Here is a 14,049-nt window from a genome sequence, read left to right as displayed (position 1 = left end):
GACAGTGAGGAAGTGGTTGTGTTGTTACCTTGGCAACCAGATGCCAGAGTCTCAGCTCAACCACTCAGCCTTCATCCATTCTCTGGACAATTAGCATATAGGCTGAGGCAGGGGTCTTCAACAGGGGGTCCTGGACCCCTATAGGGCCCTCAGAGGTACCAGGGGTCTTCAACAGGGGGTCCGGGACCCCTAGGGGCCCTCAGAGGTACCAGGGGTCTTCAACAGGGGGTCCGGGACCCCATCTTCAATAGGGGGTCCGGGACCCCTAGGGGCCCTCAGAGGTACCGTCCGTTTCAGCACAGAAAGTCTGTTTGTACCATGACCTGCAGCTGCACACACGCACCTACGTCGCACGCAAGCCGCTCGTAGGCGGCCGCTTGTGTCAGCCTACCAGAGACGTATTTTTATTATATTTATATATTTTTCTCTTCTTTTTTGTAACATTAACTACAGCTTGTGATCAATATTTTCATACCCAGAGGTTTCTGTTTGTGTCAGGAATAAACCATGGATGGACTTAAGGAACGTATCTTGACAACTCTCAACGATCTGTCAAAAGAAGACTTTAAGCAGTTCCAGTGGCATCTGAAGCTTGTTGATGCTGAAGGCCTCAAGCCGCTCCAAACATGCGACCTGGAAGACGCTGACAGGATGAAGACAGTGGATCTGATCGTGCACTTGTACACTACTCATGCAACTCAGATCGTGGAGGCTGTCCTGAAGAAGGTCAAAATGACTGATCTACAGGAGAACCAAACCAAAGGTAGGTGAAGACATGGTATATATACTATAGTCAGGGGATATTAATACAATCTGGGAATACATTTCTTACCAAGAACTTTCTTCACCAATGTGTTTGTAAAGGTGTCTACTAACATATCCCACATTGGTTTATATTCAACCACCCTAGGGGAATTTTTGACAGCTGCTGAAAGTTGGTATACCATACAACCATTATAAGGCAACATTTTCTAAATTTCATCATGCTTTAAAGATGGAGTGCCGTGATTTTTTTCCACCCTAAAACATGATCATCAGGTCTTATTGTTATATAAGGAGGTATATTTTTTTCAAAAAAGTGTATTTGTTAAAATGTTGTTTTTATGTGGGCATGTGGTGATGGGTGGTGATCCACCTGAACTGAAGCCGCACCCACAGCTGTAGTTGTATGATAAAGGGGGAGGGGTAAGGGGAGGGGCTGATAATGTGTTCAGCCTCCAGGAAGAAACCCTAAATACAATGTTAATACACCATTGCACATAAAAACGACTCCTGGGTGTCTAATGAAGTATTGTCACCTCATACACATGCAAAACTGGAAAAATGGTGGCACTCCATTTAAGTAGCATGTGACGTGTCAAACTAGGGGTTTTTCATCATTCTGAATCCATTCCAAGCATTAGTTTAGCACAAAACACTCCTTTGGCTAAAATGGCCATAGCCGTCATCACAAATGTGATGAAGTCAGCACATTTGGGCATATGTGGGCAAGTGGCTATGGCTAAACTAGGGGGTTTTCATGATTCTGAATCCATTCCACGCATTCGTTTTGCACGGAAAACACTCCTGGTGAAGAAAATTATTAGTAAGAAATGTATTCCCAGATTTGACATTATACTGATAATATTCCCTGACTAATATGCATGTTTACAAGTTACTGACAAACTTGAAGACTAAGGGCTGTATTTTGCGTGTCTTAAAAGGTAAGACAACTTTTTGAGAGGTTTGGGTTGTTTTCTTACCTTATTATGGGCAAACTATTCCATTCCATGAGTTATTTCGCTCCGTTGAGTTGAGAAATAAAAATAGTCGCTCATTGACTTCCATTGTAACGGGGAAACAGCTCTCAAAGTCACTCTTTTAGCACATAAACCAACGCAACAAAAGCTGATTCTGACAGTTTATGACATCAGGAAAACTCATGCAGTTTTATTTTCATCTTTTAAGATAGATTTATAAAGTTACTACTTTAGTCGGAGATAGACTGCAGCAGTACTACGGCGAGGTTTCGTTTGTAAACAGAATTCTCCACGCTGTTTTAGATGCACCCTCGCATATATCAATCCCAGACACAGACACTTTACACACTTCTTCTAAAGTGTCTTATAAAGTATCTCCCTCAAACACGTCCATTGTGTATGTTTTTAGTGACAAGCGTACGAGATCAAATCCATTTGTTTACATCCCCGTCGTTTCCAATAAGGAAGTGGTGTACAGTTTTGGTCCAATCAGATCAGATGCGAACAGCAGTGATTTGGTCAGCGTAGGCATACCTACCGGATCTTCTTTCTACACAAATTAGTCAAAACAAGACAAAGTTGACATTTTTTATAATAAATAAAACCGCATGAGTTTCCCTGATGTCATAAACTGTCAGAATCAGCTTTTGTTGCGTTGGTTCATGTGCTAAAAGAGTGACTTTGAGAGCTGTTTCCCCGCTACAATGGAAGTTAATGGATCCTATTTTTTATTTCTTAAATTGTTAATAAACAACACAACGCAGCGAAATAACTCATGGAATGTAATAGTTTGCCCATAATAAGGTAAGAAAACAACCCAAACCTCTAAAAAATGGGGTCTTACCCTTTAAGTACCAGGTCTTATTACTTAACTTAAGACCTGGAGGCGTGATCAATGCCATTTGGCTAATCTAACACACACACACACACACACACACACACACACACACACACACACACACACACACACACACACACACACACACACACACACACACACACACACACACACACACTATTTATTTAATTAGCTGCAGCTGTGTTGCTTACAATACATCATTGTATACTTCTGTAGCATGCCATGTTTTTACCATGTTCTTGTTCTTGTTTTACCATGTTCTTAACCTGATAACATATAGGGTTTTATGCCACTATAATAAACAAAGTGTCAGAACAGAAATACAATTCCATGTCATTTTTTGTATCAATTCAACAAGAAACATTGACAGCTCTATGCCTAGTTTAAATAATAATTAATAAGACATCAAATGGAAGATTCAGCAGCAAGATTCATAATTCAGCATCTACAGCAGCACAGCCATTAATACAGTATAATTACCAAGTCCACTCATTTGAGGACCACATTTATCATAGCATGCACTTACTGGTGTCCTCTGTTCTTTGGTTATTTAGAAATCCTTACTCCCCAACTACTCAAGTCTTTTCTGAAGAAGAGGGGAGAGTATCTGATTGAGTGGAAACGACCTGAAGAAAACCCAGAAGAAACACCTCTGAACCAAGACTTCACAGAGGTCAATGTCACAGTGTTAGCTAGTGGAGAGGTCAACAAGGAACATGAGGTCAGCCAGATTGAAACTATGTCCAGAAAAACATCCAGGCCAGAAACATCAATCAAGTCGCTAGACATCACTAAACCTTTACCCGGGGAAGCTCAAATCAAAACAGTGTTGATGAAGGGAGTGGCTGGCTCTGGTAAAACAGCCTTAACTCAGAAGTATGCTCAGGACTGGGCAGAAGACAAAGCCAACCAGGATATCCTCTTCATGTTCCCATTCACTTTCCGAGAGCTGAATGTCAAGCAGAATGAGAAGGAATACAGCTTGATGGAACTTCTTCATGGTTATTTTGGCGAAATCAACAAGGCAGATATTTGCAGCGGAAAAGGGTCTAACGTTATGTTCATCTTCGATGGGCTGGATGAGTTTTGTACTCCTCTACGCGATCTATTCCAGAAAAGGGAGATCTGCACTGACGTAGAAAAGAAAATGTCAGTGGCCATGCTGCTGACAAATCTCATCAAGGGAAACCTGCTTCCCAATGCTCGCATCTGGATAACCACACGACCTGCAGCCGCCGATCAGATCCCTGCTATGTATGTTGACAGGGTGACAGAGTTGAGAGGGTTCACTGACGACCAGAAGGAGGAGTACTTAAAGAAGAGAATCAGTGATGAGAAAATGGCAAATAAAATCATCTCACACATCAAGACATCACGAATCCTCCACTTCATGTGTCACATCCCAGTCTTCTGTTGGATCATTGCTGTAGTTCTGAAGGACATTTTAATAAAAGGGACAGTGCTGCCAAAGACCCTGACCGAGATGTACATCCACTTCATGCTGGTTCAGTCCAAACAGAAAGAGACCAAGTATGACTGGAGTCCAGAGAAGAACACGCACACCATTCTGGCAATGGGAAAACTGGCTTATAAACATCTGAAGAAAAGCAAGCTGATCTTCAATGAAGCAGACCTGAAAGAGTGTGGCATTGATATCAACGATGCAGCAGTGTGTTCAGGCATGTTCAAACAGACGTTTAAAGAGGTGCGTGGGTTGCACAAGGACAAGGAGTTCAGCTTTGTCCATCTGAGCGTCCAGGAGTTTCTGGCTGCTCTTTACGTCTTTCACACATTCACCAACACTGGCGTCAATGTACTGTCAACCTCCAAGTGGTCAAAGCTGTTGAAACCACAGTTAAATGACCTCTACCAGAGTGCTGTAGACCAGGCCTTAAAGAGTCCAAATGGACACCTGGACTTGTTCCTCCGTTTCCTGCTGGGCCTCTCGTCGGAGACCAATCAGACTCTCTTACAAAGACTGCTGGAACATACAGGAAATAGGTCACAGGCCAATCAGAAAACGGTCCTGTACATCAAGAAGAAAATCAGGAAGAATCGCTCTCCAGAGAGAACAATCAATCTGTTCCACTGTCTGAATGAGTTGGGTGATCATTCTCTAGAGGAGGAGATCCAACAGTACCTGACCTCAGGGAGTCTGTCCACTGTCTCTCCTGCTCAGTGGTCAGCTCTGGCCTTCATGTTGCTGTCATCAGGAAAGGAGCTGGACGTGTTTGACCTGAAGAAATACGGTTCTTCAGAAGAGGCTCTTCTGAGGCTGCTGCCAGTGGTCAAAGCCTCCAACAGAGCTCTGTAGGTTGACTGAATACACTTAAAATATGATGTCACAGTTCTATAGGAAATAATACTAATATAATAACGTTAATGCTGTTTATCTTTCTTTAATAAATAATGTGATATTGATTTTACAGGAAAAGAAAAAAGAGAATACAAACAGATTTTTATCACTGCTCCTTTTTCAGGCTGAGTAGCTGTAACCTCTCAGAGCGATGCTGTGTGGAGTTAGCATCAATTATCAGCTCCAACTGCAGTCTAATAGAATTGGACATGAGCAACAACGATCTGCAGGATTTGGGCATAAAAAATCTGTGTCTTGGACTGAGGAGTCCACACTGTAAACTGGAGACCCTCAGGTTTGTATAATGCCTGACAATTATCCTGGCGTAACCACACATGGAGTTTGCCCTGATTCATTTATACTTCGCGAAGATGATTACTTCTTAGCAGTAGAACGAAGTAGAACCGAGCCTGGTACTTGCTTATACATACATACACATACGTACGTACGTACGTGCGTGTGTGCGTGCGTGCGTGTTCCCCCTCACAAGTCATGCATTCGTACTACTTAATCCTCCAAACACATTTCTGTATCTGTACGACTGCTGTCACCTTACGTGCCAGTGACTAGCTATAATAACCTACTATAATACATATGAACAGTTACTCTACCCCTCTGTCACCTGAGGGCCCAACAGAGCCCAATAACCTACTATAATAAATATGAACAGTTACTGTACCCCTCTGTCACCTGAGGGCCCAACAGAGCCAAATAACCTACTATAATAAATATGAAACTAGTAATATTGTAGCACAAATAATTGCTAAGTTTAAGGTATACGATCATATTCTGGGGACCTGAATGGTTATTTGTGACTCTTTTTGATACAGAGACAGTCAATGGGTTAGAGTTAGGGTTAGAAGATGAGAAAAACTTTATTAATTAATTAATTAATTAATTAATTCATTCATTCATTCATTCATTTATTTGTATCCAAAATGGATAATAGCACAGGCAAACTCTTCACATACTAGACTAGAGATTGTCTCAAATAAATGTCAGAGGTGAAATCGAAATGCAAAAATCAAATAAATGCTTAAACATGTAGCTAGATGTAATGTTAGAGACCACAGAAGTGAACCTTTCAAGCCTGTTTTTGCTGTTTTCTGCTAGACATTACTTATGCCATATCTCAAAAACTGGTGGGTCAAACTGTCAATTTGAAGCTATGATTCCCTGCTTTCATATGACAAAAAAAAATCAATGACTTAGCCTCGGTCAGAAGCGGTCACATTTGAGCTTGAGGAGAGATGAGGGAAGTTCATCCTTGAGAATTGCCCTTGGTCTTTATGATCCAGTCTCGTCTACAAACCATTCAAGTGTGTGTGTGTGTGTGTGTGTGTGTGTGTGTGTGTGTGTGTGTGTGTGTGTGTGTGTGTGTGTGTGTGTGTGTGTGTGTGTGTGTGTGTGCGTGCGTGGAGTTGGATTGGAACAAATGTATATGTGATTGTAGACATGCACCTTTAATAACACAAATATTAAGAAAGCTAGTGGTAGGCTAAGCATTTTTTTGCAGATTTGCAACACATTCCTTAATTTTCCCTTATTATTTGTATATGATAACATGTTAGGTTAGAAATAAGCAATGCACAAACATGTTTCAAAAAGTCCCAAGGTCGAATTAACCCGGAAGCTAACTTTTTGGATGTGTAGATCAAAGAACATGAATTAATCTATATGTTGTTGATGATGTGGGGGATATCATAGCCTACTATAGCAGCCTATAGGGCATAGCAGTGGGCGTTGTGTTTCCACATTCATTTTTCCCATAGAGAACTAACAACAATATATATATATATATATATATATATATATATATAATCTTTCTTAAATTATTTTATACGAAAGAAAATAAAAATAAAATCTAATTTTAGCACAATGTTTTTTCTTTAGGCTGAGTGGCTGCAACCTCTCCGAGAGATGCTGTGAGGATTTATCGTCGGTTCTCACCTCCAGCTCTAGTCTTCTAGAATTGGACTTGACATATAACGATTTGCAGGATTTAGGAATAAAGAAGCTTTGTGTTGGACTGGCGAGTCCAAACTGTACACTGGAGACACTCAGGTTAGTATGCCTTAACCTTTTATGTAAATTACATGCATCCATAATTCCCTAATATAGGCATATTTTGATTACTTCCTGTCAAATGCAAACATACTTCCTTGTACTTGACATAAGCAAGAACTTATGAATATATCATTCTTGATTTCATTCACCTGTGTGATTCCCATAGCTGCATGTTCCTCCAACCACACCTGGTTTGAATTACAGAGCTACTCCTTTTAGTTAGAGAAAAGTAGTGAAATGTGTGGCAAATCTGCAAAAGAATGCTTACCACTAGCTTTCTTCACAAATGTGTTCATAAAGGTGTCTACTATAACCTATACCTATGTTCCAACACAACTCCCTTGGGAAACTTTGTGACAGCTGCTGAAAGTTGGGGTACCAACCAATATAAGGCAAAATTCCCAACATTCCATTATGCTTTAAGTACCATGTGACATGTCAAATTAGGGGGTTTTCATGATGCTGAATCAATTCCAAACATTAGTTTTGCACGAAAACATAGACATAGCCACTTGCCCAAAATGTGCCCAAATGTGCTGACCTCATCACATTTGTCATGTTTTCTGTGCAAAACTAATGCTTGCAATGGATTCCGCATCAAGAAAACCCCCTAGTTTGACACGTCACATGCTACTTAAAGTATAATAAAATTTGGAAATGTTTGCCTTATATTGGTTGTTAATGGTACCCCAATTTTCAACAGCCGTCACAACGTTTCCAAATGGAGTTGGATTGGAACAAATGTATAATATACATTACATGTATATATACATTACATACATACAACACAATCACATGTATGTGATTGTGTTTATGAACACATATTAAGAAAGCTAGTGGTAGGCTAAGCATTCTTTTGCAGATTTGCCACACATTCCTTAATTTTCCCTTATTATTTGTATATGATAACATGTTAGGTTAGAAATAAGCAATGCAGTGACACAAACATGTTTCAAAAAGTCCCAAGGTCGAATTAACCCGGAAGCTAACTTTTTGGATGTGTAGAACAAAGAACATGAATTAATGTTAAAATCTATATGTTGTTGATGATGTGGGGGATATCATAGCCTACTATAGCAGCCTATAGGGCATAGCAGTGGGCGTTGTGGTTCCACATTCATTTTTCCCATAGAGATTTACAAACAAATATTTATATCAATTATTTTAAGCCTATAATCAAGCCATCCAGAATCCTGGCGAGTCATGCACATAAAACCATTGATTTAGTGAAAAAAAAGAAAACCGCTAAACAAAGGGTATTAATTCAATTTAGTACAACATATAATTAAATATTCAATGTTTTTTTTGTCTCACACTCATTGCATGAGAGTTGTAATTTTCACCTGATGTGAATTAATGTATCCCCTAGCCTAGCCAGATTCAGGGGTTATGCATTTTTCTCCTGTCCCGTCCCGCCACAGGAGCCAGCCCGCACCAACCTTCCCCCCAAAAATATATTAATCAACCACCCGCCCACTCGCCCAGCGGCCTGCAAAAACAAAAAGTAGCCTAGCGACCGGCTTTTCAACACCCAGCAAGTTCACTCCATTCAATTTCAATTGCTTTCGAGAGAGAGAGAGTTATCTTGATTACTGATTATTATCATGGACTTATTATTCAAGGAGGAGTCTAAGTAAACGGGACATGAGATGTCTCATGAGCAAAGCTAGGCTAGTCCAGTAGCCTTGTCGTGTAAACAAAGGCTAGAACCGTGTAATATGTAAACAACAGCGTGTAGCATTAACGTTTGGATTCTAACTTACCTGTCTGAAAATGATTATTAGCCATTACGATACGATGTTTCTTTGATAACTCCGACATCTCATGTCCTTGGTTTTGCTTCCACTTTGCATTGCATCCGACACAACGCTGGACTGGCGTATGGCGTACCATATCTAAACAGTGACGTCAAAGATAGTAGAGAGATGGAAGATAAACAGTCCAAGTTGTAGTTTTTTGCTAAACGAAGATAGTATATTGATGGAAGATCATGTACACTGCCTGAGTTCAGTGCGTTCACTGCTTGCTCTGAGTGACGTTAACAAACAAGATGGTGGCGGAGTTGTCCCCGAATGTTAACACTCTCGTCACCTCGCTCTTTCCCTATAGTAGCGGTCGTCAGTCTTGAGAGACCATGACACAAGTGCACTTGCATTAGATCAGGTGGTGCTGAGGGAGCAGTGCTTTGTGTGGCTGTGCAGTCCAATTTGCGAGTGAAAGTCTCTCTGGCAGCGATTGCACTTGAATGCGTCGCCTGCTGACGCTGATTGAGGTGCTTTCCTCATTATGTTAAAATGACTCCAAACATGTTTGAAGGTGAAATATCCCTTTAATCCTGGCCCCCTGTGTATGTGTGTGTGTGTGTGTGTGTGTGTGTGTGTGTGTGTGTGTGTGTGTGTGTGTGTGTGTGTGTGTGTGTGTGTGTGTGTGTGTGTGTGTGTGTGTGTGTGTGTGTGTGCGTGCGTGCGTGCGTGCGTGCGTGCGTGCATGCGTGTGTGTAGGTTGTTAGGCTGCATGGTCTCAAAGGAAGGTTGTTCTTATCTGGTCTCAGCTCTGAGATCCAACTCCCACCTGAAAGTGTTGGACTTGAGCTACAATCACCCAGGAGACCAAGAGACGCTGCCCTCTGCTGGACAACTGCAGACTCTCAGGTATGGACAGACTTGATGTCAGTCAGTGTAAATGTGCCTAGTTGTTGTTTAACCCATTTAGACCTGACACTAGATTCTAGTTTTCATAGTTTTCAGAAAAACCCTGTTTCTATGTCAGTGGTTCTCAAACTATTTCATGTCAAGGACCCCAAAAATGATATGTATTTGGCCACCGACCCCCATCTGAAAATATGTTGTTCCAGGGACCCCCCCCCCACCCTCGTAGCCGCGCTAGAGCTTGTAGATCTGCTATTTTTCAACAGCTAAAGTATAATGCTTAACAGGGGTTGGTACAGGGTGCTGTATAGTAGCATTTAATGTTTAATAAATGCATTATCTATCATTATTGTTTCTATTATCTTATCTTTGTCTCTCCTTCACCCACAGTGACCACAGTGGAGAGTGCAGGCTGAGACCAGGTTTGAGGAAGTGTAAGTGTTTATTCTGTTGTATTCATGAAATCAAAGAAGCACAACATCCTGCTATGTATGAACAGCTCATATTATACAGCATGTCACTTTCACTTAACATAACTGTAATGTGTTTATATTTACCAAAACATGCATTATATTTCAGGGGGTTTATTACTAAACACAGTTTTGAGTGAACTCTGCCTACCTATGGTGTCCACATAGGATTCTAGAATTATACACTATGGCCCTCATTTATCAACCGTGCGTACGCCAAAATATGGGTGCACGCCATTTCCGCCGAAGCTTGAAATTGAACTTGTGCCAAGACAAAAATCACGTCTGGTCGGGAGCTGTTGTACGCTTTGTCCTCATCTGTTTTTCTGTCGTAGAACAGCGGAGCAGCATTGTTTGACCAGCTGAGAGGCTGTCACAGGCATCTAAACACATGTGTCATATGAAATTAATAGGAGATAAAATCGCGCAATTAAAAACAATGTTGCAAGTTAGATGCTTAAGCCATTTAAACAGTGTTTTGCATGAGCACATACATGCAAGGATTTGGGCTGTCTGTGCTGAAATATTTCCATGACGGGACGTTGGAGAGTATAGTGCAGTGCTGCAGCTGTGGAGAGTCCCAACGTGGGTAGCCTACTGTAGCCTAATCTACAGCAGGCCGATGTCTTTCTGGAGTTACGGTATGTGCAATCTCCTCCTCGTTTAATAAACCAGACGCGTCGCCAGAGATGGGCAGTATTTGAAATACATGTATTTGAAATACGTATTTGAAATACTTTTTTGTATTTTGTAATTTGTATTTCGCTGGGATGGAAGAAATGAGATGTATTTTGTATCTAAATACTTTCAGATTGAGTATTTTCTGTATTTCAAATACATAAAATACTTTTTTTGTTTGAATGTAATTTTATCTCAAATGGACATAAACATTTACACTGCCTCAGGTTTAAACTGTAGGGTCAAAACACACGCACCCACCCATACACACAACACAACACAATGTGTGATGTCACTTTTATTCCGCCTTCTGATTAATCAATCAGATTGATTGATTGAAATATTTATTAACAGTTTGCAGAATTACAGTACATTTCAAGCACAAACTCAATACAAAGACTGTTAACTATGAGTAGACGACCCAATTAATCATTACACTTGTTTACAACAGGGTCCACCATGTTCAATTCATCAAAACATTTAGAGACGTACAAATACACACTTCTATTAGTTAAAGAACAGAACAGGAATTCATCATAAAGGAAGCAAAAAGGGAAAAGATACATATACAGTGAGGGGAAAAGGGGGGGGGGGATCAGATTTTACAGAGGCCAGTTTCGAATTGCAGCCGTCCGTAGGTGCCCTTTGAGAGCGGTTTTGAAGGAGTCAAGGGATTCACATGTCTTAATGACTGTTGGTAGGGCGTTCCACATTTTGGTGGCATAGGAGCGAAAATAATTTAGTCCCTTGTTTGTGCCGGATCTGGGTTGTACATGGTTTGTTGCACTCCCTTTGGTGGTGTGGGTGTGGACTTTGTTTACATTAAGGAAGTATTTAGACAGGTACATGGGTATCTTGGTGGTGTATCGAATCTTGTGGACCAGACCCATTGCAAGATGCTGTACTCTGTCGTCGACCATAAGCCATCCCAGCCTGTCAAAGTGGGCAGGGGTCACGGGGTGAGGTGGGTTCGGGGGGTGGGTCCAAGTAGGAGCCTGACCAGTTTGTTTTGGGAGGTCTGGAGCCTTGTTTTAAGGGCCTTTGAAGTGCTGTGGTACCAAGAGGTGCATGCATAGTCAAAGAAACCTTGTACGAAGCCTCCTGTTAAGGTCTTCAAGGTGATTTTGTTGACCAGTGAGGAGATCCTGTAAAGGAATCTTGTTCTTTGATTGACTTTTTTGATTACGTTGGTGGCCATTTTAACACTATGCATGCACCTCTTGGTGCCACAGCACCTCAAAGGCCCTTAAAACAAGGCTCCAGACCTCCCAAAACAAACTGGTCAGGCTCCTACTTGGCCTCACCCCCCAAACCCACCTCACCCCTGCCCACTTTGACAGGCTGGGATGGCTTAGGGTCGACGACAGACTACAGCATCTTGCAATGGGTCTGGTCCACAAGATTCGATACACCACCAAGATACCCATGTACCTGTCTAAATACTTCCTTAATGTAAACAAAGTCCACACCCACAACACCAGAGGGAGTGCAACAAACCATGTACAACCCAGATTCGGCACAAACAAGGGACTAAATTATTTTCGCTCCTATGCCACCAAAATGTGGAACGCCCTACCAACAGTCATTAAGACATATGAATGCCTTGACTCCTTCAGAACCGCTCTCAAAGGGCACCTACAGACGGCTGCAATTCGAAACTGGCCCCCTGGAAAATCTGAATCCCCCCCCCCCCGACCACCCCCCCTTTTTTCCCCTCACTGTATATGTTTCTTTTCCCTTTTTGCTTCCTTTATGATGAATTCCTGTTCTGTTCTTTGACTAAATAGAAGTGTCTATTTGTACGTCTCTAAATGTTTTGATGAATTGAACATGCGGTGGACCCTGTTGTAAACAAGTGTAATGATTAATTGGGTCGTCCACTCACAGTTAACAGTCTTTGTATTGATTTTTTGCTTGAAATGTACTGTAATTCTGCAAACTGTTAATACATATTTCAATCAATCAATCAATCAATCAATCAATCAATCAATCAAAGCTTACACACTCAAATTGAAATATTTGTATCTCAAATACATTTCTCAGACCAGTATTTGTATTTTGTATTTAGATACATTTTTGACCCAGTATTTGTATTTTGTATCAAAATACATTTTCAATGTATTTTGCCCATCTCTGCGCGTCGCTCGAATGCCAAATGTACCGTGCCAGCACAAGTGGGAACCTCATCGGAGATAGGTAGGCTACCCAGCCAGCCCACCACCACCACCACCAGTGCCAGCCACATGAGGCTACGGTTTTGGCTGCACATTCATATAATGACAGTTGACAGCCCAGCCACTGCAGCGACTAACGACTGCGAGGCAATCTAAATATCGAACGTGCATGGTAAGTTGGTCACGGACGGACCACAGTGATAGAGAGAGACAGACAGAAAGGACAGGAGGAGCACCTATGCAAAACAGCAGCGCTGCTTGTGTGTGCCTATTTGTTATTTAATTCATGGTTCACAGGTTCAGGTTTTCGTTCACTAATATATCTTGTTGTATATTAAATTAAAAATACTTTAATAATTTAATATACAACAATGAGGGCCTGAGTCCCTCATTTATCAATTGAGTGTAAAATCTGCCCCAAATTCGAGCGTCGGTTTTGTAGTACACTCACGTCGCCACAGCATTTATAAAGTGATCACAAACAGCTGATCCTACCTTAATTTCTAGCAGTGATAAATGTGACAGCTGAAAACAATCTGGCACGCCCTATGAAATGAAGCCTCGCCCTCGTTTTTGCGACATGCACAAATGCAATACGACCAAACAACTCATGGATACTATGGTTACATGATGGAAAAATAAATAAAAAGGTTTCCCCCGCTTGCCTTGCTGCCCACCTCACCCCCCCCCCCCCCCCCCCTCTCTCATACACACACACACACAGACGCACGCACATGCAACTTGCAAGCCCAACTGGTGTGTTGTATCTTAAATAAATAAAGAACGAACACCTGCATGAATTAAATAACGCAAATATACAACAAGATGTATTAGTGAACGAAAACCTGAACCTGTGAACCATGAATTAATTAACAAATTGGCGCACACACACGCTGCTGTTTTGCAAATAGGTGCATCTCCTCCTCTCCTATGCCCTGACTGTCTGTCTCTATCACTGTGGTCCGTCCATGACACCGTGACCATGCACGTTTATTTCAATCTATTTAGATTACCTCGCTAGTACAGTGGCTGGGCTTTCAACTGTCAATTATATGAAT

General features: G+C 41.4%; 1 protein-coding gene across 1 annotated transcript in view; it reads left to right on the top strand.

Annotated features, from left to right (window-relative positions):
* Positions 1–507: 507 nt before the first annotated feature.
* LOC310863749 (NACHT, LRR and PYD domains-containing protein 3-like) overlaps positions 508–14,049 on the top strand; it is a gene marked incomplete at both ends in the record, with an annotated part of 19,962 nt that continues 6,420 nt past the window's right edge. The window contains 6 exons of the mRNA XM_083772244.1: positions 508–763; positions 3,153–4,908; positions 5,079–5,249; positions 6,848–7,018; positions 9,523–9,672; positions 10,060–10,103. Of these exons, the coding sequence (XP_083628370.1) occupies positions 508–763; positions 3,153–4,908; positions 5,079–5,249; positions 6,848–7,018; positions 9,523–9,672; positions 10,060–10,103 (2,548 nt within the window). The remainder of the gene's footprint in view (positions 764–3,152; positions 4,909–5,078; positions 5,250–6,847; positions 7,019–9,522; positions 9,673–10,059; positions 10,104–14,049) is intronic.

The sequence above is a fragment of the Protomyctophum parallelum genome (assembly GCF_964188405.1).
Source record: "Protomyctophum parallelum genome assembly, chromosome: 8".
Classification (NCBI taxonomy): Eukaryota; Metazoa; Chordata; class Actinopteri; order Myctophiformes; family Myctophidae; genus Protomyctophum; species Protomyctophum parallelum.
Note: the sequence above shows the minus strand (reverse complement) of the source record. Positions and strands in the feature narration are given on the sequence as shown.